The 21897-nt window shown below is 41.8% G+C and overlaps 2 protein-coding genes across 10 annotated transcripts in view; one reads left to right on the top strand and one right to left on the bottom strand.

Annotated features, from left to right (window-relative positions):
- Positions 1-283, bottom strand: part of Dcun1d3 (defective in cullin neddylation 1 domain containing 3) — a 41327-nt gene extending 41044 nt beyond the window's left edge. The window contains exon 1 of the mRNA XM_035442261.1: positions 266-283. The gene's annotated coding sequence lies outside the window, so the exon portion shown is untranslated. The remainder of the gene's footprint in view (positions 1-265) is intronic.
- On the top strand, positions 7-20513 carry Lyrm1 (LYR motif containing 1). 9 transcript variants are annotated; one of them, XM_027410205.2, is made up of 5 exons: positions 45-73; positions 8397-8522; positions 12030-12199; positions 16903-16995; positions 19375-20513. In XM_027410205.2, exons 3-5 carry the CDS (start codon positions 12041-12043, stop codon positions 19489-19491), a joined length of 369 nt encoding a protein of 122 aa, XP_027266006.1. In that variant the 5' UTR covers positions 45-73; positions 8397-8522; positions 12030-12040; the 3' UTR covers positions 19492-20513. The 9 variants fall into 9 exon arrangements, with proteins under 9 accessions (XP_027266003.1, XP_027266006.1, XP_027266009.1 ...); XM_027410203.2 differs by lacking the exon at positions 45-73 and adding an exon at positions 297-427; XM_027410207.2 differs by lacking the exon at positions 45-73 and adding an exon at positions 297-427 and having other exon boundaries at positions 8397-8549.
- The last annotated feature ends 1384 nt before the right edge of the window (positions 20514-21897 follow it).

The following is a 21897-nucleotide window of genomic DNA, read 5'->3' as shown; positions in this document are numbered from 1 at the left end:
GGGAGAGGGGCGGGGGCGGGGACGAGGAGGGTGACGTCATGACGTACACGAGGACGTCCGAAGCCGTCTCCAAGTAAGGGCAAGGAGGGGAGCGGCGGAGGGTGGGCTAGGAGGAGCTGGGCCGGGCCATTTTCTAACGAAATGGGGGAAGGAGATAACGAAAGGATGAAGAGAAAGCAGGAGGAGTGGGAGGTTGGCTGTTGTTGAGTGCGGCGGGGAGTGGGCTAGGGCTGGAAGTTTGAGGAGGTTTCAGACGACCTCTGACCTGGGCCTCATGCTCCCACAGCGGTCCGCCCGGTGGTTTGGCCCGGCCTGGTCTACCCGACCTGCTGGATGGAGCTCGGTGTGGCCAAGGCTGGGCAGAGCTCCTGGCACCGCCTCCTCCCAGCCGGCTCCTGTGGGTGGGGGAAGGCAGGACTGACGCAGAGTGAGTGTAAGGATGGAGACGCCGGCTCCAGTCGCGGGGGACTGGGGAAAGGGGTTGGCTCCCTTGGGGCAGGGAGGAGGTGAACGTGTGGGGTTGCTAGGAGACGCGCTTGTGTGACCCCAGCCTCGCGAGGGCGGCTTGGTGTCATCGCTGCTGGCCTCGGGAGACCTGCCTAAGGGTAGTGGCACGTGGGCGAGTCCTGGCATGGGACCCTTCAGACTTTTCGAATGTAAATGGAAGGCGACAGGGCAGTTCTGGGAGGCTGGAGAGGTTTCTGCCTGGAGAAGGGCCACGCAAATGAACCCGGATGTAGGAATCAGACTTCAGGTGACAATTAAGGCTAGCTTCTTTACCAACATGAGCAAAGGAGAAAAAGAAGGAAGCCTCGTTTCTGAACTTTTCATTAATAAGTATATGAGTGCAGAAGATACAACTGCCCCAAAGGCTGGATGGAGTGGAGAGAACGTCTCGTTGGTGTTTAGGAGGGAGAGAGAATGGGAGAAGGAAGGAATTGGCTAGGTTGAGAAAAGTGTCAAAGGGATAACGTTGAAAACAAAAGGCAGAAGAGATTGAAAGCTTTCTTGCAGTTGCAGAAATAGCAAGGGTTTGGCCTTTGTATTATTACTTCCTGAAGGGTAGTGATTGATCAGACCTTATTTACATTTTTGAAAATTGCTGCTGGATAGAGAAAGTAGTTAAATCTATTAAGAGACTATTGCCGATGCCATGGGAGATGGGACAATGGTGTTGAAGAAAATTGATTTAGAATGTATTTGGGAGCTTGAGCATGCCGGACTGACTGCTGAATTGGATATGAAGTGTATAGGAGAGGGTGGTGCCAGAGAAGTCTACCTAGAGAAAACATTTTGAAAGGGAATAGCCTAAGTTCTCTTGAACATATGTCAAAAGTCATTTTGCAGCCCCCAAAAGATGTCCAGAAATGAGGTAGACAAGCATTAAGAAAAGTCATTGGTGGACATAGTAAATGTGGGTTTTATTCCTAGAGTTAGGAATAAGAAGTAGATGGGAAAGCTCACAAATTCCTTGGGTCTCCTCACATTTAAAGACCACCCAGAGGGGGTTGAAGCCAATAGGAAGCTCAACAAGAGTAACACCTCAAAGATGAAGAGACTCCCTTAATATCCTTGAACAACAGGATCAACCCTCACCATCAGCGAGTCATCCCTTGAAGGCCTGACTCAAGTCTTCCTGCTCTGTCAGCTGTCAGTGCTTTTGGACTTGTAGTATACAAGTAATCTGTATGCATTACCTGGTTTCTTAGTAAATACTGGTTTACACGTTTGTCTTCCCAAAACACTGTTCTTTCCTAATACAGAGATGTGCCAGCCTTGGAATCCCCCCCCCCCCATTTCTCTGTGTAACAGTCCTAGCTGTCCTGGACCTCGATTTGTAGACCAGGCTAGCCTCCAATTCATTGAGATCTACCTGCCTCTGCCTCCCAAGTGCTGGTATTAAAAGTGTGGGCTACCACACACAACTCTGCTCAGCTTTTCTTTCTTTTTTTTTTTTTTTTTTTTTTGGTTTTTGGTTTTTCAAGACAGGGTTTGGAGCCTTTCCTGGCACTCGCTCTGTAGACAGGCTGGCCTCGAGCTCACAGAGATCACCTGTCTCTGCCTCCCGAGTGCTGGGATTAAAGGTGTGAGCCACCAACGCCCAGCTAAGGCCAGGATTTCATTCTTGGATCTGCATCTAATAGGGTGGCCTTGGAAAAGGTCGGTCTCTTCGAGATGATAGGGTTGGCCTAGATTAAAAGTTGCAAGCTGGCAAAACAGATAATGTCTGCAAGCATATTGTTCAGTCCACAGTGTGATTTAAAATTTTTTTTAATCTGCTTGCCAGTTTTTAAAACTTGAACATCAGAATCCAGATTTTTGGCTTCATTTGGAAAGTTGGACAGTCTGAAGTTCCTAGAGATCCCTGCACAGTAGCAGCCAAAGCTGAAGAGTTGCTTACCCTTTGTGTGTGTCTTATGTCCCAAGTCAGCCAGAAGTATCTCTCTTTACTCCCGCTCCCAAACTAACATTTGATTTGCAGTTGACTTGAGAACTGTGCTATCCATTTGTAGCTACTAGTCACATGTAACTAAATTTAAATAACAGTGCCTTAGACACATATTCCAGATGTCCAGGAGCTGCATGTGGCTAGTCTCTGCACTGGTGGATAAAATAGAAGAGTTTTATCATAGTTCTTTTGTTCAGTGTTGGATTGAAGCACTGAAAGAATTTAAGGATTTGGGGTGCCAATTATTCCTCACAAGTAAAGCCAGACAGCCATTGCCCTGCTCTCTGGACAGTCTGGTAAGAAGCTCTTGGACCCTACAAATAAAGTTGCTCATTTGACAACTGGAGAGACCTTGGAGAGTGTTCTGAAAACATGGTCCCCAATGTATAATTCTGTTGTCTGTTGGACATAGAATCAGGTGCAAGAGATCTCCAGCTGTGCCCAGTGTTGTCACTGAAGCCCTTTTTTGTTTGTTTTGTTTCAAGACAGGATTTCTCTCTATAGCCTTGGCTGACCTACAGTTTGCTCTGTGGAAGAACTCCTGAGTGCTGGGATTAAAGGTGTGGAGCACCACGCCCTGCATCCACCAAAGCTTTTTTGCAATTTTCTAATTCAGTTTCTTAGAAGAATGTCACAGAACAGAAATTTAAGTTTGTGTTTGGGCTATCTGACCTCCCTACTTGCTATGAAGGATTGAAAATACTGGCTGGAGAATTATGAACGAGTCTCTCAAATTGGCTTGTTCCCAGTCCTCCCATGTATTTCTCACTGGTTTTGAATACCTCTAGCTAATCTTTGTCTTAAAATATGCTGGCACATGCCTATAATCTCAGCATTCAGGGTGTAACATTCTAGTGAGGGGTAAATGCCCATTTATTTTGAATTGAGGAACTATAAATTGATTTCTACTTATAATTTTTTGCCTTGAATAGGAAAGTATAAGTTGACTGGTTGATTGATATATCTTGCAATTTTGGGTCACTCTCATGTATGTATACCATCTGGATGTGTGTTCCAGTGCTGTCATGATACACTGATGGTTCCCAACATAAAAATAATTTCAACTTTTCAATGATGTGAAAAATGATACATTCACTAAAAACTACACTTTGAATTTTAATCTTTTCCTGAGCTGGAAATAGCCCCAATGTTGGTCAGCAGCTTCCAGGCCCTTTCTCAGTCAGGACCTAATCTGCAAGTCAAAGAACATCTGCTTTTAGGATGCATGTTTGCCTCCTATTGCTTTGTTTGGGATAGTTATTTTAGAAATCCTTCTGATATAGGTATTTCGAATTTCCCCTTTGTTTGGTGGGTTCCCATATTTCAGGATCTAACCTAATTTCATTTTCCCTTTGATATATGTATTGTCTACCTCTGTCCGTGGGTTCACCTCTTATACACCATATTCTTGTAGTTTTTTGTATAAAAAATGCTGTTTCAGAGAATTGTTGTGGTATGAAGTACACCAAATGAACATATCCTGAGAATTGCACAACAGTATGGTATCACTTCCCTCTTCAGAGTCTAATAACCAAAAACTAAATCAGAACAGGAAATAGTCCAGTGTGTGTGTGTGTGTGTGTGTGTGTGTGTGTGTGTGTGTGTGTGTGTGAGATGGAAACTAGGGAACCAGAGACCTGTGGGGCACAGTTTGACTTGAAGATTGTTCAGTTGTGACAATAAAATCATTCAGTGTACCAGCCAGTGTCTGACAAAAAAAGCAGGGACTAGAAAAGCTCTAGGAGAAAAGAGCAGCGACTGTAAAGAGTTAGAAAGAGATAAAGGAAGAGACATAGGAAGGAAAGCCTAGTATTGGCACCTGCATTATATTTCCAGTAAGAAGCATGCATTGTGGTCTGAAGATAAGCGGTGTCTCCAGCAGGGTTATTTACTCATACTGAAGAACAATAGCCCTTTACTGTACAGGGATTATTAATGATCAGAGGGAAACAGCTTTAGGAAAATCCATTATTACCATAAAGCAGCAAATTCACCAACAGGCTACATACTTTTCCATTCTCTGCAGACAAAGCTAACCATAGATAAAAGGCCTCACTGTTCTAATTTCCTCCTATTCAGGTAACTTGTGCATTTACTTCCTAGTGCTAAGTATTTTAATGGAGTAGCTCATAAATAATCCTTACAACTCTGAAAAATGTTCTGTGGTTACATATTACATTTTAAGAAATGAAGGTACCAGTAAAGCGTGGTGGTACAAATTTATAATCCCAGCTGCTCTTGAGGAGCAAAAGTTCAAGCCTCCTCTTGGGTTATAGAGCAAGTTCAAGATCAGTTTGGGCAACTTGGTGAGACTCTATCTAAAATGAAAAGTAAAAGGACATTGAGGGATATAGTTCAGTATTGAAGTGTGTGCCCTGCATGTGCTGGCATTGTGCAATCCCCAGTCCTGCCAAAGAAGAAACTCTTCTACACTCTGAGAAACTGAGGCACAGGCTGAGCTCATTGAAAGTAGTCATTTGGGCATTATCAAAAGCATTTCAAGGCTGTGAGTGGTGATGTACACCTTTGATCCCAGCACTCAAGAGGCAGGCAGTGGTAGGAGAGTTCTGAGTTTGAGGCCAGTCTGGTCTACATAGCAAGTTCCAAGACAGCCAGAACTGCATAATAACGAGACCTTGTCTCAAAACAAAAAACAGCATTTCAGTTCCCCAAATGACAAGTGCTTTAAAATATTCTTTTCTGGGTTGGTTTTAAAATTAGGTCACTGGAAGCAATATATCTTAGTCCCCAAAATGATTAGTTTTTGAGGGAAAAAAAAAACTTTTCCATTTCATTAAGCTTCCTGGAAATAAGGCCTTTCTGGCTAGTGACAAACCATGACTGACCTCAAAAGAAGTGAGGGTTGTAGCCAGGCTGATACATGCCTTTAATCCCAGCACTCAGGAGGCAGAGGTAGGCAGATCTCTGAGTTTAAAGCCAGCCTAATCTAAAGAGTAAGTTCCAAGACATCCAGAGCTACACAGAGAAACCTAGTCCTGGGACAAAGAAAAGAAGTGAGGGTTGTAGCATTCATAGGTGTGTGTAGGGAGACACCCTAAGGTTTAAATTTTTTAGAGCCATAAGCCTCCCTCCAAACAGCTCTGAATTGTTTTCGGTGTCCTAGGAACCTTTGTTAAATTCACTTACTAGTATGCAATAGGGGTTGGGGTGCATGCATGCCATAGTACATGTATGGACGGAGGAAGACAATTTGTTGAGTCAGTTCTCTCTCACCTTGATTTGAGTTCCAGGGTCAGTCTTGGGTTGTCAGACTTGTACAGCAAGTGTTTTACCTGCTGAGCCATCTATCTGGCCCAAGCTCTGGGGTCTTAATTGGGAACTCTTCCAGAAGCTATGGTGTATATCTAAGGATGAGAATGAGTATTGCTGATGACCATTCTGTGTGTTTAAATACTCTAATAACAAGTGTTTTTCATGTCCCAATTGTGTATCAAGCCTAGGGTGCCATATTTAAAGAGGCAGAGCAGCAGGACTGATTTTGTCTGGGTGAATTTCGTAGCCTTCCCCATCCCCACCCCAAATCCTGGAGTACTTGAGAGGGAAATTTTCTAGGACAAAAAGATATCCTAGAGTCAGGTCTTTCTTAAAAGTAATTGAATGTATGTTCCCCCTTTGCCTCCTAAGACTTAAAAGTCAGGTTGATTTGTCCTTTCCCCTTTCCCTTTTTGTCCCTTCTGTTTGTGCTGCAACCGTTTTATTTCAGGAGAAAGCAAAGCCTCATACTGGAATTTTGACATTCTTAAGACCAAAGTCATGCTTCTATAAAATTCATCTGCAGAAGAGGGAATTGTCTTCTAAACTCCTAAACAGGGACTGGAGAGATGACTCAAGGGTTAAAAACATTGCTCTTGCAGAGGACCCAGGTTTGATTACCAGCACCCACACTTGACTCACAACCACCTTTACATCTAGTTCCAGAGGATCAATTCCTCTTCAGAACTTGATCTCCTGCACTCACACTATGCATATACATACACACTCAGTTGCACATGCATGCGCACACACACATACTCTTTTTTTTTAAACTCTTAGATGTTCATGCTGCAGTGAGCTTTTGAAAGTACTCCAGAGATGAGGAAAACAGTTAGGTAGATGAGGCTCCTAGTGGTAGCAAATCTGTCCATTATATCTGTCCTGTAAAACTAGGTTAGGATTTACCAAGGGCCTAGGCATGCCTAATAGAGTATGTTTTTGGAGCCTCCATAGACCCTTTCACCATGCTAACATGCCTTACAGCCAATAGCGAGATGAGTGCATGTTTCCAGGGTTTTTGTTTTATCTTTGTTTCTTGATTGATCACTGCCCATTATAAGCCCCCATTACTGACTCAAAAATTAAAACACAAAAGCTTGTGGTCAGACAAGGAAATAATCACTCAACTTATGAGCCTTTTCATCTTGACACACCTGTCGACTAGGTGACATTAGGCAAATCTCACATTCCATCCTCTATAAGAGGGATGGAATCATAATAGTTATGATACAGTTTGGCTCTAGCACATTTTTAACAATGTAAAGCAGACCATGTTGCTCCCACTTGCTTCACATATGTCAATGTCTGCCTTTTCTCTTTGAATACAAACTTCTTCCCAGGCCTACTCTCCCATCAGTGCTGGATTGTGTTGACCTGTGGCCTCCCTGGCAAGTCTTCACTTGCATTCACTTTAACTTTGCTTTTGGCCTACCCCAGAGCTTTGCTCCTACTTCCCCTTCCCTGTACCACCCTCCCCTTAATTTTCCATTATTAGTCTCCTTCATGCCATTCAGAGCTCTGATCAAATATATTGACCCCCAAAACATCTTTCATTTTTGTTCATTCCATTCAGAACACATTACTATGTGTTTTCTGGTTTTCTTGTATATCATCTGCGTCTACCACTAGAAGATAAGATATTCCCAGACACACTTCTTAATTTCTCTTTTTATCAAAGTCTACCTTTGTAGAATGAGGATAGAAGTAGCACCTGCCTACAGAATTGTGATGTTTACAAAGTTATACATAAAGTACCTTGTAGAGTGTGAAGCCCATGGTAAATGCAAAGCAAATGTAGCTATTTTTATTGTAATGAATAGGACAAAGTTCCTGCTCTCCAGGAGTTAGCAGAAAAATCTAGGAAGAAAGACACAAAATAACTGCAGAAGAGCAATAGGTGGTTTATGCTAGGCCTAGGGAGAGGGTGCTCTGGAAATATTTGTTAGTGAATAGGTACCTCTGTGAGGAGAGAAGACTAGCAAAAAAAGAGGCACTCTGAGTGGAAGGGTGAGCCAAGACAAGCATAGGCTTGACAGTGAGACAGTCTTACTATGTACCTTTGTACTATGTACTATGTACTATGTACTATGTGTACCTTGTAGCCCAGGCTGGCCCCAGTCTTGTGGCTGTCCTACTTCATAGCCTTCTGAATGTCGGGATTACAGGTATGAGCACAATGCTCTGGTTAGAAAATTTCTGAATATATTTATGCATAGCCTACCTACATCCTAAAAATCTATATCATGGATATGATGGGTCATTCCAGTATATATTAAAGATACTATGTATCTAAAATCACCTCTACAATGAGATGTGCATTAGGGACCTCTCTCAGCTGAGCACCAGAGGCCAAAACACACTAGCAGCAAAGTGTGCCAGACTTCTATAAAATATGCACTCAATAACAAATTTCATCTTAGTACTCTGCCTATGTAGGCAGTGCGACTTTAAAAAGAGAAGCCACCTTCCAGTCACAATTACTTCCATCACACATATATTTTCTTCTTTCATCCTGGGATCTGGAAGTTAAAGAAATGAAAAGGAACAAATACTTCAAGTAATGTAAAGAATAAATGTCATAGAACTTTGAAGAAATAATTCTTAAGAATGGGCTTCATAATCATTTTAGATAAAGTTTTGGCTTCTAAACTGAATATTCCTTGTGTTGCCTAAGGGGAACTCCCAGCAGACCTCACTACTGTATCAGATCAACCCTTGACCAACCGTAAATAAGGATAAAGGCTGCCTGTATTGCATTAATCCTGAGAAGACTGTTGGTCTCAAGCCATTAAATCCTTGGGTAAGGAAATCTTCTGGAAATGGCAAGGTTTGTGAATGAGTTGCTTTCTAAGACCAAAGAGAAAAAAACAAAAAGAAAAGCACTTTTTAAATTTTTTAGACATGATTGATTCAGTTTTAGAATCTAAAGCTTTCTGTAGCATGAGATATTTCATGTTTTCAGGAAACATTTGTTGAATTCCTAGTTTATAACCTTTCTAGGTACAGAGAATTCAGCAGCAAATAAGATAGATGTAATAACTGTCCCCATAAAGATTAGAGCCTGTTGGAGGAAAATAGAGTTTAACAAACCAGAACTTGAATGATGAGTCTTATAAAGAATAACTGTCAAGATTCAATTGATTCCTAACCCAGTGTGTGTGGTTAAGGAGAGACGAGGGGCTAAAAGATGAACAGAAATTGGTCAAGTAAAAAAATCAGGTCAGGTGTTGTGGCACACACCTTTAATCTCATCACTTAGGAAGCAGAGGTAGGTAGATCCCAGTGAATCTCATGTCAGCCTGCCATACCTAAGACATTTTTTCTTGGTATTTTCTCTCAAAAGCTGTATAGTGAGACCTTGTCTTTAATTAAAAAAAAAAAAAAAAAAGTTAGTGAAGAGGGAGCAATATGGGCGTGCACCCCAAAGTCAAGAAGATCATAGCCAGCCCCTCTCCACCTGCCCCACACACTCAAATAGAACTGATAAAAACTCAGTAAGGCCTGGAGGTGGTGGTGCACGCCTTTAATCCCAGCACTCGGGAGGCAGAGGCAGGCGGATCTCTGTGAGTTCGAGTCCAGCCTGGTCTACAAGAGCTAGTTCCAGGACAGCCTCCAAAACCACAGGGAAACCCTGTCTCGAAAAACCAAAAACAAAAAAACAAAAAAACAAACAAAAAACTCAGTAATAAAACTGTAGAAGATGCATTTTTCTCTTTTCTTGAATGATAGGCTGGACCTGTTCACATACTAGGTAGTAAAGATAGCTTTTGACTTTTTTCTCTGGCAGTCTTTGTGACTTAGGTTTTCTGGGTCACCTGATGTTGGAGAATCATCACCTATTTCCTTTCTGGATTAGTTTTCAAAACACACACTAATTAAAGTATTTTCAAAATAGTCTTATTAAGTGTCATATGTTAGCACTCATTACCTTGAGTAACCTAATTGCAGGCCTTGTGTGCCATAGCTTATGATCAGAATTCTTAGAGTAGTAAAAGAGAACCAATTAAAGTCAGGCTTTGAGAAGTTCGCTAGGGTTTTAATACGTTTGACCTTCGATTTCCTCTGCCACTATCTGAAAGTCAAGGAAGTTTCATCTGTTAATGACAGGGAAGTGAAGCAATCATTAGTTGATGCTACTGCCCCTCACAGGAACTGACTCAAGGATTTTCAGATGAGACTGTGGAGTTTTAAGGAGAACCAGAAACTCAGAAACATGTTTCCTTACCAGGAAAAATGGCATCATCTCATCTGGGTTTTTATTACCCACGACGTTCTCACTTAGCTTTTATGAATTCCTTTTAAGCATTTTTTTTCTGTGAAGCATCATTGATAGTGATGTGTATAACTTTGATTCTTTAAACTTCTGGATTGGGAAGTGGTTTTTTCAAACTTTTCATCAAATGGGTAAGCATTGGCTCACTCCTTGTTTCTCAAGAAAAGCCCCCAGGGTCCAGTAAATTGGAAGGGCAGTAATCTTCAAAGAAGAAGTTCTCTATAAGGTGGATTCCTTGAAGGTACTTGGAATTTCTAGATAAACATACCCAATCCTGCTCCCATCATTCTCTAGCAGCTAAGGACCATCCTAAAGCATTTCAGCCCTAGGTAGGGAGTTGGAAATGGATTATGTTCCTGAATGGCAGCATTCAGCCTCCTCCCCAATCCTGCTAAGCCTGTTTGAAAAGTCTCTGGACTCATGAATGTGTCCAAGTACCTGGCTCTGCTGCTTACTCACCAGATCTGTCTTCCCAGCCTGTCCTCTTGTCTAAGACAGTGTAGTAGTCATCATGCTGAATCATACTAAGAACTCCAAGGACTCCTCTTTTTTTTCTTGGTATCTTCTCTCAATTTTTACATATATAAATATAAAGTAGGCTGAAATTTTGCATAAGATAAAAATGCCCATCAAGCCAGGTAGTGGTGGCACACACCTTTAATGCCAACACCTGGGAGGCACAGGGGCAGTCAAAATTTTGAGTTTCAGTCCAGCATGGACTACAGAGAGAGGTCCAGGACAGCCAAGGCTAAACAGAGAAATTCTGTCTCAAAAAATTGCCCATCAACAGAATAGACATGTGCATTGGGATCTCTTTCTAGAGTGGAGTGACCTGCAGCAATGATGTCAGAACTAGATTTCACTGTGACAATGTAGTTAGTCTTCTTGGTTAAGAAGGTGGTTTTGAGAAGTGCCTTCTAAACTAAGAGAAATTGCAGACATACAGCCTCAGGGTACACCTGAGACTTGGGACTGACCCTGTTTGACTTATTTGGTAACACAGTTTTAAAAATAATTGTCATTTTAGGATTTCATGTTATAAAAGCATGAAATGCCACTATTTTAAAAGATGTATGCCAAACTAGCTTATAATCTTCCTCAGTCTTTTGAGTGCTGAGATTCCAGTTCAGACCTGTGCTACCATGCTTGGTCCTGCTACCTAAACTACAGAAAAGCTGGCATCTCTAGGCCCTCCTTTTTAGATGGCTGCTGCTGCTCAGAGCTAAGTAACAAATACTAGCTTTAGTTGGTTGGTAAAGAAGGGAGGCTCTGGAGTTAAAAGCCAGTCTGGTTTACATTAGACTCCATCTCTACAAACAAACAGAACAGGTTCTGGGCCATCCAGGGTGACATAGTGAGATCCTGTCTCAACAAAACAAAACAAAACAAAATATGCCTTCTAGGTATTCAGGCTAGCCATATAAATTTACCAGAACAGAAACTAAAATCATCATTTCTGAGGTATACTGGTCAGTCTGGTGAATTTGGTCTTGCCATGCTTGTAAAAGTGGGCTGGTAGCAGACAGCAAATTAGGCAGCCCTCCACCCTCCTCTGCAGGTACAGATGTGTAACCTTGGACTCAGGAGACTGAGGCAGGATGGTTTGACGCCAAGCTGGGTTACATATGGCATTCCAGGCCAAACAGGACTATCTTGTGAGACTGTCAAAAATCAAAAAGATGGGAGGAGAGAACAAAAGAGATATCTCAGAAATGCTTCTACTCTGTCATTCTGTAATGCTACCCACAGACCTGACAAGAAGGAGCAGTTATATCTAGGCTAATTACAAATCTTGATTCAAGCCAGGTGTTGGTGGCACACGCCTTTAATCCCAGCACTGGGGAGGCAAAGGCAGACGGATCTCTGTGAGTTTGAGGCCGGCCTGATCTGCAGATCGAGTTCCAGGACAGCTTTCAAAACAATACAGAGAAACCCTGTCTCAGAAGAAAAATTCTTGATTCAAAAACTGTACATCAGCCTGGCTGCCTACTATCAAACTGCATTTGTATGTAGATTTTCCTTCTTCTATTCTAGTGAGTCTGAAGATGACAACTGCAACACGACAAGAAGTCCTTAGCCTCTACCGAAGCATTTTCAAGCTTGCACGGAAATGGCAGGCAGCATCAGGGCAGATGGAAGACACCATCAAAGAAAAACAGTACATAATAAATGAAGCCAGAACACTGTTCCAGAAAAACAAAAATGTAAGTAGGCCCCATCTGGAGATGGTAAGAAGCAGAGAATCTTCTTCTGGTATTTGTTCATTTCTTTCTTACCTTGACTGAAGAAGACCTATGGAAGGGTCCATCATAAAGCTTGGGTAGGCTTGCCAGTTCAGCTAACTACTAGAAAGTGAAGTGCAGCTTGTTTTTCTCTTTTGGATCAACAAGGTCTCAGTCCAGCCAGTAAATGGCTTAGCATCCTCAGAAGACCCAGTGTGCCAGGTGACAGAAGTCATGCCAGTGAGAGCTGTTCCTCACATACCGATGACCAGCCACTCCCAGAGGTGGTATGCAGTAAAATGTTTTTTCTCAATTCATAAACCAATCAAAGCCTTCTGATTATAAACCCATTTGTAATATGGAAAAAGACACAGGGCTTCTTCCCCAACTTAGCTATGAACTCTTTGGCCAACAGAGTGGTACCACAGAAAATAGGGCTTCTACTACCTACTTAACCGAACCAAACATCCAGACACCTGTCCGCCAGTTTCAATTCATCCTCACAAACCATCCAGCACTGGCTGCCATTCCCTTGGAAAAACTGCCTGGCACGAAGGAGGGTGACTGTCGGTACCTTTTCTTGTTTGCCCACTTGTGTTTGCCTTACTCTCCTATATCCTATGTCTTTCTAGCCTTGTTTTCCCTACACCACCTTCTACCACCTTCATGCTAACTAAAGGGCAGCCTCTATGCTGAAGCTACTTTTGAATGCCCAGGCTTGGTTCTTTTCTTTTCTTTTCTTTTCTGTTTTGTTTTGTTTTTTTGTTTGTTTGTTTGTTTGTTTTTGAGACAGGGTTTCTCTGTAGCTTTGGAGGTTGTCCTGGAACTCACTCTATAGACTAGGCTGGCCTTGAACTCACAGAAATCCACCTGCCTCTGCCTCCCAAGAGCTGGGATTAAAGGCGTGGACCATCACAGCCCAGCTGGTTATTTTGTTGTTGTGGTGGTGGTGGTAGTGGTGTTAGGGGCGTTGTTTGTTTGTTTGCTTGTTTGAGACAGGATTTCTCTGTGTAGCTTTGGAGCCTGTCGTGGAACTAGCTCTTGTAGACCAGGCTGGTGTCCAGCTCACAGAGATCCACCTGCCTTTGCCTCCCAAATTCTGGGATTAAAGGTGTGTACCACCACTGCCCAGTTTAATTTTTGTTTGTTTTGTTTACTGCTTTTTGTATTTTATTTTTCTTTTGTCTTTTAGAAACAGGGTCTATTTAGCACTGACTATCCTGGAACTCATTATGTAGTTCAGGCTGGCCACTAACTCACAGAGATTTCCCTGTCTCTGCCTTCCTAGTACTGGGATTAAACGCATGAACCAGCAGGCTTGGCCCAGCCTTTATTTCTGACCCAACCTGATGGATCTCACCTTGGCCTAATCATACATTTATAAGCCCTGTCCCCTACTTATCTACCCCCACCTTTTTTTTTCTTGTAATTTCTGTCACCTGCTGCCACCCTGAAACTTTTTGTTCTTAGTCTTCATTGAAGTATACCACCAAGTCTGGAACACTAGACATTTGGGATATATCATCATCATCATCATCATCTAAATAAGGACCCTCAGAGAGATTTCATTTAGATGGAAAGAAATAGAATTAAAAAATCAGGGCAAATGCTATCAAAGAAACTGTCATAACCTGAAGTACCTTCTCTTCTAGGAATGCCTGAAGCCTCCATATGTTATTGTTTATATATATATATATATATATATATATATATATATATATATATATGGACTGTCTGTGTAGCCACAGCTGTCCTTCGACTCAGAGATCCAGCCAGCCTCTTCTCCCAGTGATAGAATTAAAGGAAGGTGTGTGTGATACCACACCTGACCTTTAAAAGTCCATACATGTATACAATGTATTTTGACAATATTCACCCCTAAACTTTTCCTGGATTTACCCTACCCACCAAACTTCATGGGTTTTTTGTTTTGGGTTTTTTTTTGTTTGTTTGTTGTTTTTTTTGGTTTTTGCTGCCCATGTACTCATAGGTGTGGAGCTGTCATCCTGAGCATGTTTGACCTACAGGGCCACACCCTTAAAGAAAACAGACTCTCATTCCCCTAGCAGCCATCAGCTGCCAGTAGCTCCTCAGCTAGGAGTGGAGCCTTGTGAGGGTCTCTCCCATCTATGCTGGAATGTTGAGTGGCCTGATTTGGTGTAGGTCTTATACAGGCAACGGCAGCTGTAGTGAATTCATGAATGCAACAGGCCTGTAATATCCAGAAGACATGCTTTTAAGTGAACATCCTCTTGCCTCTTCCTCTGAGTGCTGAAATCACAGGCATGTGCCACCCATCTAGCTTCCACTGTGCCTTTTTTGTATCTTCATGTATCATGTATCTGCTCAGATAATATTGATAGCTGAAGGCAAAGATCATGACTCCATGGATATGGTCTAGTGCTGTGGATACTGTGTCATGTACCCAGTAAACCTATGCAGGCACACTTGACTGAGGACTACTGAAGACTAGAATTTCATTTATTTCAATATCATTCTTTATCTTCAACCTAGATTGGCCAAGGATGAGACAGAGGGTGGTACATGCATGTCACAAAATCATGCAGCAGCCTGTGAATGGCTGAATTTGAAGAACTCTAGCCCAAACTCATTAGATGATAGCTGGAGTTCTAGAAGCCCAGCTCCTTTAGCCACATCTTTGTTAGAGGGCTTCCTCACCTTCTTCCCCCAGTTCCTCATGTAGACATAAAAGCAATTTATTATAACCCTGGTTTCACTAAGAGTTTAATAATCTAAAGCTATCTTATTACTTGCTCTGAATCCCAGCCAGCCAATGGCAACATGAAGATCTAGTCCCAGTGTGAACAGCAGGGCAATAGCTTCTGAGGCCACAGAGGTCAGGGAGTTGAGCTGAAGGGACCAGCTCCCCATTTCAGTAGCCATGACAGTCTAAAATGTGCTTGCCTGACCTTGCCTTGGTCACTAGGAGGTCAGATGCTGGCCTCGTGACAAGGAACCAATCAGAAGTTAGCTGGTGGTTCTGTGCTTTACGGCTCTGGGTGTGCTTTATGGACAAGTGCACAGCAATGACTCGCAGAGCATAGCAATCGCCCTGCAAGGGCCTATGGGCCATAACAACCAGTTGACCAATCAACACAGGGCAAGCCTGGAGGCACACCAATCCTGAGCCTGTGCATACCCTTAGACATTCCCCTTACGCTGCCCTATAAGATCTCTATGCCGTGGCTTCTGGGCATCTTTTCCAGCCATCCACTATGGTGGATGGATGAAAGGCCCGAGCTAACATGGGGTTAGCTTGTTAAACTACTGCAATAAAACCTCTTGCTGTTTGCATCAAGCTTTCAACTCCACCTGGTGATTTGGGGTTGCCATGGTCCTGGGCTGAGATCCTGGGGGCCTGAGCCCGAAGGGAATCAGCTGAATTCTCTGTGCTATACTGTTCCTAGAACTCCAAGAAGCACTAGGGGACAAGAACTCCCTTGGAGTTTCCAAGCCACATGGGCCCAGACTCCACCCTGGGTGTCATCTGAGGCTGATGCAATTTCTGGCGATACCTTGAAGCACTCTCACATAGAAGATCCATGTGCTGGTTTTTTACATCCTCTGAATGAAAGTTTCTCCTCTCTCCTTATTTGGCTTCCCAAATAAACATCTTATTCTTTTACTTGAAAATACATTCTCACAATTTGACTAATTTAGGATTTCAAAAGTCCTTTTATTTCCCTTTAATAATGACCAAAACCATTTACCGTTTAAAATATTAGGTAGCTCATTCTCCAGTGTCTTACTTGTACTGAAAAACCAGGTTCCTTTAGAGCAGTGGTTCTCAATCTTTCTAATGCTGTGACCCTTTAATACAGTTCATGTTGTGGTGACCCCAACCATAAAATTATTTTGTTATTATTTCATAACTATAATTTTACTACTATTATCAATCATAATATAAATATTATAAATATCTGATATGTGACCCCCCAAGGGGTTGCAACCTATAATTTGGAAACCACTGCTTTAGAGTCAGTATAGGCAGGATATGAGTATCTCTCTCATTCAGTATCAGTGGAGATGTAAGTTTGTAGATTGTTGGTAGGGATATAAATTGGTGTAAACTATAGGAAGTAACTTGGGGATATTGTGAAAATGAAACATGTATGAAATAGCCTCTTTGTCTTAGCATTCTCACTCTGAGAATTCATCTTAGATACTTTGGCATATGAGCAAAAAAAATTGCATAAAGATCTGTAGTAAAATTGTTTATGATGGCAAAAGGCTGGAAATAGCCAGAATGCCCATCAATAGCAAAGTGGTTAAATTATAATAAAGCTTTATGTTGAAGTTTTGATAGTCTTCAGGAAGAGTGACTCTTGATGTCTGAATACCAAAAGAGCTTCAAATTATGTTAATGAAAAAGCAAAACTTATAGGTAAGATATCTGTATAAGAAAAAGCTAGGCCCAGTGAGATGGCTATATAATAAATAAAATGAGAAATAATTTTAAACGGCTAATTATTTGAATTTGACAATATATTCATAGACTTTGGAGGGACACATAAGAGGGTTAACTGGAAGGTAAGAGGAGAGCCTTTTATTTACTTATATTGAGGTTCCTGGGTAGTGAACTGAAAACTTTAAGAAAATCTGTACTGTATTTTATATACTATTATAAAGATACTAACTGCCTCATTTATTTTCCCCTTAAATAGCTCACAGACTCAGACCTGATTAAACAGTGTATAGATGAATGCACAGCCAGGATTGAGATTGGACTGCATTACCAGATTCCTTATCCAAGGCCAGTAAGTATGACTGCAATGAACAGGTATTGGGCACTTATCCTTGTCAACCCAGTTATCTCTAAGAGTGGATACAATGAAGGATATTTGCTGAGGAGCTGAGAGCCATTGTAGGAAGCATGTTGGAAGTAAGTTATCCTTTTATGCCATCAACCCACCACAATAAATCACTGTCAGTGACACCTGGCCCCTCTTGTGTAGCTTCCCACTAGCTGGAAGGGAAAACCAGCTCATGTTTATAAAGCTTTAATTTGGGCCTTTGCCCATTTTTATGAAGTGCTTCTATTTTCCTTATTATAAAAGGCAAGCTTTTTGTTTGTTTGTTTGTTTGTTTGTTTGTTTGTTTTTTCGAGACAGGGTTTCTCTGTGTAGCTTTGGAGCCTATCCTGGCACTCGCTCTGGAGACCAGGCTGGCCTTGAACTCACAGAGATCTGCCTGCCTCTGCCTCCCGAGTGCTGGGATTAAAGGTGTGCGCCACCAACGTCCAGCAAAAGGCAAGCTTTTTAAATACTAAAAATGTTAAAATATTTAAAGATTACAGAAAGTAGAAAGTAAAAATTGTCAAAAAGTCTACCTCATGGAAAAGGCTACTTTTTTGTTTTGTTTTTTGTTTTTTTCTTTTTTGAGACAGTGTTTCTCTGTGTAGCCTTGGAGCATATCCTGGCACTCGCTCTGGAGACCAGGCTGGCCTCCGAACTCACAGAGATCTGCCTGCCTCTGCCTTTCGAGCCACTGTAATTTTTAAATTACCAGTTATTCAACTCTTTGACTTAGAAAAGCAGTGATTTGATACTTTATCAGTTCAAGCTAATTATCTGGTAATACATTATTAGTTTTACACACACATTCCTTCATATTCTAGAATATGAAGGCAATATCTAGGCATATTGTTTTTATTATCTACTTATTTCATCTCTTCTGAGCATCTTTGTATACAACTCTACATCATTCCTAAATGTTTGCATTGCATGCTATTGTAAGGATGTGCCATCATTGTGCAAATCAGGGTTCCTCAGAGAAATAGAACCAGTAGGGAGGAGATCAGAAAATATGGATGGATGGATGGAGGGATGCATGCATGCCAGGTGGATGGATGGGTGGGTGAATAGAGATAGACAAATCTGGATATGTAAAGGATGTTTCTTGTAAGGAATTGGCTCATACAGTTATAGAAGATTAAGACCCAGGAGAAAGTCAGTGGCACAATTCAGTCTGAGCCTGAAAACCTGAGAACCAAGGGGGCTGATGATAGAAATTTAGGATAGAGGCAGGGGAAGATGAGATGTGTCACTCAAATGAGGTGAGTAAGAAGCAAAAGAAATAAATTCATCCTTTGCATTTTCTCAAGCCCTACAAGAATAGAGGATGTCCCTCCACTTCGGGGAGGGACGTCTATTGAATCCAATAATTCATATACTAATTTTATTTGGAAATACCCTCACATATACACCCAGAAATGATTCTTAATGGGGGTCAATCAAATTTACTCATGGAGTTAGCTGTCACAGCCATAATGTAAGCAGCTTTCTACCTCAGTAGGCATCTGAGTTGCCACCAATGCCTGTCATCCACTGAGCATCTTTTCTTTTTTTGGATGCCCATTTTGGGTGGTGGGTCGTGGATTTCAGGTTGGGTGCCAGAGCGAGAGCCTGTAGGTTTAAGATATCTTTATTCAGATAAATACCAGCCAAACACAAGCTAGAGCGTGCCCAGGGCAGCAAAGCAGTGAGGCCAGAAAGAAGGGGTCTCCCATGTCCTCGCCATCCCTTAAGAGCCCATCACCAGTCATCCTGACCTCACCTTGACCACATCTTGACAGGCATGGTCAGGCATACCTGTAGCCAGCCTCTAACAGGTGTGGCTTACTGTCCCCTACAGACTCTAGTTCTTTTCCTGTGTCAGGCACAATGGCATAGATGGGTCCAGATTCTGGCTTTAGGTGCAGTTTCACCAGTTTCACCACTTAATGTGTAATGTTGAGCAAGTCATTATTAAATTTCTCTGAGTCTTCATTTTTTTCCAACTATAAAAATTATAATTCCTAGCCAGGCAGTGGTGGCACCTGCCTTTCATCTCAACACTCACAAGGCAGAGACAGGAGGATCTTTGTGCGTTCTAGGCCAGCCTGGTATACAGAGTGAGTTCCAGGACAGTGGGGCTGTACAGAGAAACCCTGTCTCAAAACATACATACATACATACATACATACATACATACATACATACATACATATCCATAAGAAGTTATCATAAGGATGGATTAGTGAATGCAGAAATATAAACATTGAGTCTGTGGTAGATTTAGCACTTAGAAACAGTAAATCCTCAATGAATGAAAGCCACACTAATGATTATGATTCTTCATGTCATTATTCTACTCAGATCCATCTGCCTCCAATGGGTCTTACTCCACTACGAGGTCGGAGACTTCAAACCCAGGAGAAAATGAGAAAACTTTCCAAACCAGTGTATCTGCAGTCTCATGATGAAGTTTCCTAACGGAGAAGACAGTTGATTTTTGAGAATGGTGAGCCGACTCGGTTTTGAATGTAAATCAGGCAACATGACCTTCTTGATTAGAAGCAAAACCAACACTTCCTTTAGACCTCCAGAGTTGGTCCTCACCTATGACATGTGGCTGCAAGCATTCCTAGGGTTTTTCAGGGTCTTGCTCCTGCCTGAATGGATGACATTGGCCCTAGAGGTCATGGACCTTAACATCTTAACTAAAGTCATCCTTGGGAGCAAGTCTAAGGCTTGTGGAGGAAGGCCGAAGCAGTTCTTGGCACTGCCATTCATCACATATCAACTTGATGCAAAGGGGTTAGCTGATTGCTGCAAGTCCACATGGCCACCAAATTATGTTGCTCCCAAAATATTTAATAGAGGTTTATCCACAAGTTATTTATTTGCTTAGAAGTGCTTTCTGTATAGTCTTTTTGTGGTCTCTTGACTCTTGTAATTTCCAGATATACTCCTTTATAAAGAGAAGATTTGGATTGATCATACTTTGTTTTGTTTTGTTGGGTTTGAGCAGGGGATGTTTTCTTGAGACAGGGTTTTCTTATGTAATACTTGCTGGCCTAGAATTCTCTGTGGAGACCAGACTGGCCTTGTACTTGTATTGATCCTTCTGCATCAGCTTCTCAAGTGCTGGAATTAAAGACCTGAGCCACTACACCCAGCTGATCATGTGATCTTTTTAATGGAAATGTGGCATGACATCCTTCTCCCCGTTGATAAATGGAAGCACATGCCTTAGTTATATGTTTGCCTTATCCTAAATGTGATTGCTTAGGATGCACTTAGGATCTAAACAACTTCCTTGACTGCATTTATACTGCATTCATTTTATTCTTCTTTAACCTAATTTAAAATCACAAGGTCTAAGCTGATTTCCAAGTTACAGACAAACAGAAATGGGACAAAGAGAGCATGTGTGGAGTCAGGTGGGAGTTCACAGCAAGCTGTTTGCACATCAGCAGAGTGTGGACTCACTAATAAAGATAAATCTCTATTTATTTGGGCCTCCTTGTGTTCTTTACCATAATAGGCTTTGACCCTTAGGAGAAGCACCCTTCTCATGTTCAGGGAAAGTACGTCAGGGATTGGCAATAGTAGGGGGAACAAATTGTATACAGTGAAGTAATAAATAGTGTATGCATATTCAATACAAATGCAGTGATAGGCCTTGGTGAGGAAAGAAACATCAGTGTGTTAGAATGCATATTGGCTATTCTGTGAGCACATACCCCAGGCTAGCTTGAATTAAAAGAAAGCAATCTGCCATCTCTTTGGTTCTTCTCCCTGATTGAGGATGAGTTGATGTTTAGCTATGTTGATGGGATATGTGAACTCAAGCAACTCAACTTCATGTGGTAATCAGCCAGTGGGACATCAGAAGAAAGCTGGGTGTGCTGAACCAAGTTAGACACAACTTGCCCATCTCCATCAGGCTCCCTTTCTAAGTGGCTCAAGGAGACAGTGATTTTTGACTATGTGCAGTTTTGCCTTACTCTACCAACCATTAGGAATTACCTTTCCCACTGCCTTTTTCTCAATGGAAGACTGCTTAATTACTATGCCAACCTTTGAGAACCTTCTACATGACAGGAAGCTTTAATGTGAATTTTCTATGTCTAGTTTCCTTTTCCAAGATATATACATACTATTACATAAAACATCAGTTTGATGTCAAACTATATAACATGTTTGGATGGATTGATGGATTATAGGTGTGTACTACCATGCCTAGCTATGTCTTACTCTTAATATCATTTCCCCTACTTTCTCTCCAAGTACATTAAATTCTTGTATTCTGTCTCCTAAAGGCAAAAACTACCTTCCCTCAATGAAATTATTTTCTGTCACTAACAAGAACTGGACATAACTAACTTCTCAATAGCTAAAAAAAATTTTTAAGGTCAGGGGCTGGAGAGTTGGCTAAGTGGTTAAGAGCATGACTGTTCTTCCAGAGGACGTGGGCTCAATTCTAGGAACCCACATAGCAACTAACAACTGTCTGTAACTCTAAGATCTGACACCCTCACACAGACATACATGCAGGCAAAACACCAGTACAAATAAAATAAATTATAAAAAAAATTCAAGTCAGCCAGGGGTGGTGGTGCACTTCTTTAATCCTAGCACTTGGGAGGCAGAGGCAAGTGGATCTCTGTGAGTTCAAGGCCAGCCTGATCTACAAAACTGAGTTCCAGGACAGCTAGGAACAGCTACACAGAGAAACCCTGTCTCAAAAAACAAACAAAAAAAATTAAAACCAAGGACTAGCTTGTCGATAGGTCTGATGGCCATTCTTGGTGTCAGTCTGGTACCTGTAAGGGAGTTCTCTCTCTCTCTCTCTCTCTCTCTCTCTCTCTCTCTCTCTCTCATATATATATATAT

This window comes from Cricetulus griseus, chromosome 3 (genome assembly GCF_003668045.3).
Source record: "Cricetulus griseus strain 17A/GY chromosome 3, alternate assembly CriGri-PICRH-1.0, whole genome shotgun sequence".
NCBI classification, from domain to species: Eukaryota; Metazoa; Chordata; class Mammalia; order Rodentia; family Cricetidae; genus Cricetulus; species Cricetulus griseus.
This window is presented reverse-complemented; position numbering and strand designations above follow the sequence as displayed.

Bases quoted from the DNA above. Each gene is read 5' to 3' on its own strand.
- Lyrm1 (XM_027410199.2), top strand. From the start codon at position 334: ATGGAGCTCGGTGTGGCCAAGGCTGGGCAGAGCTCCTGGCACCGCCTC. The intron at 434-12,029 runs GTAAGGATGGAG...CTTCTATTCTAG, and splicing joins AGGACTGACGCAGAGTGAGT to TGAGTCTGAAGATGACAACT. The intron at 16,996-19,374 runs GTAAGTATGACT...TATTCTACTCAG, and splicing joins AGATTCCTTATCCAAGGCCA to ATCCATCTGCCTCCAATGGG.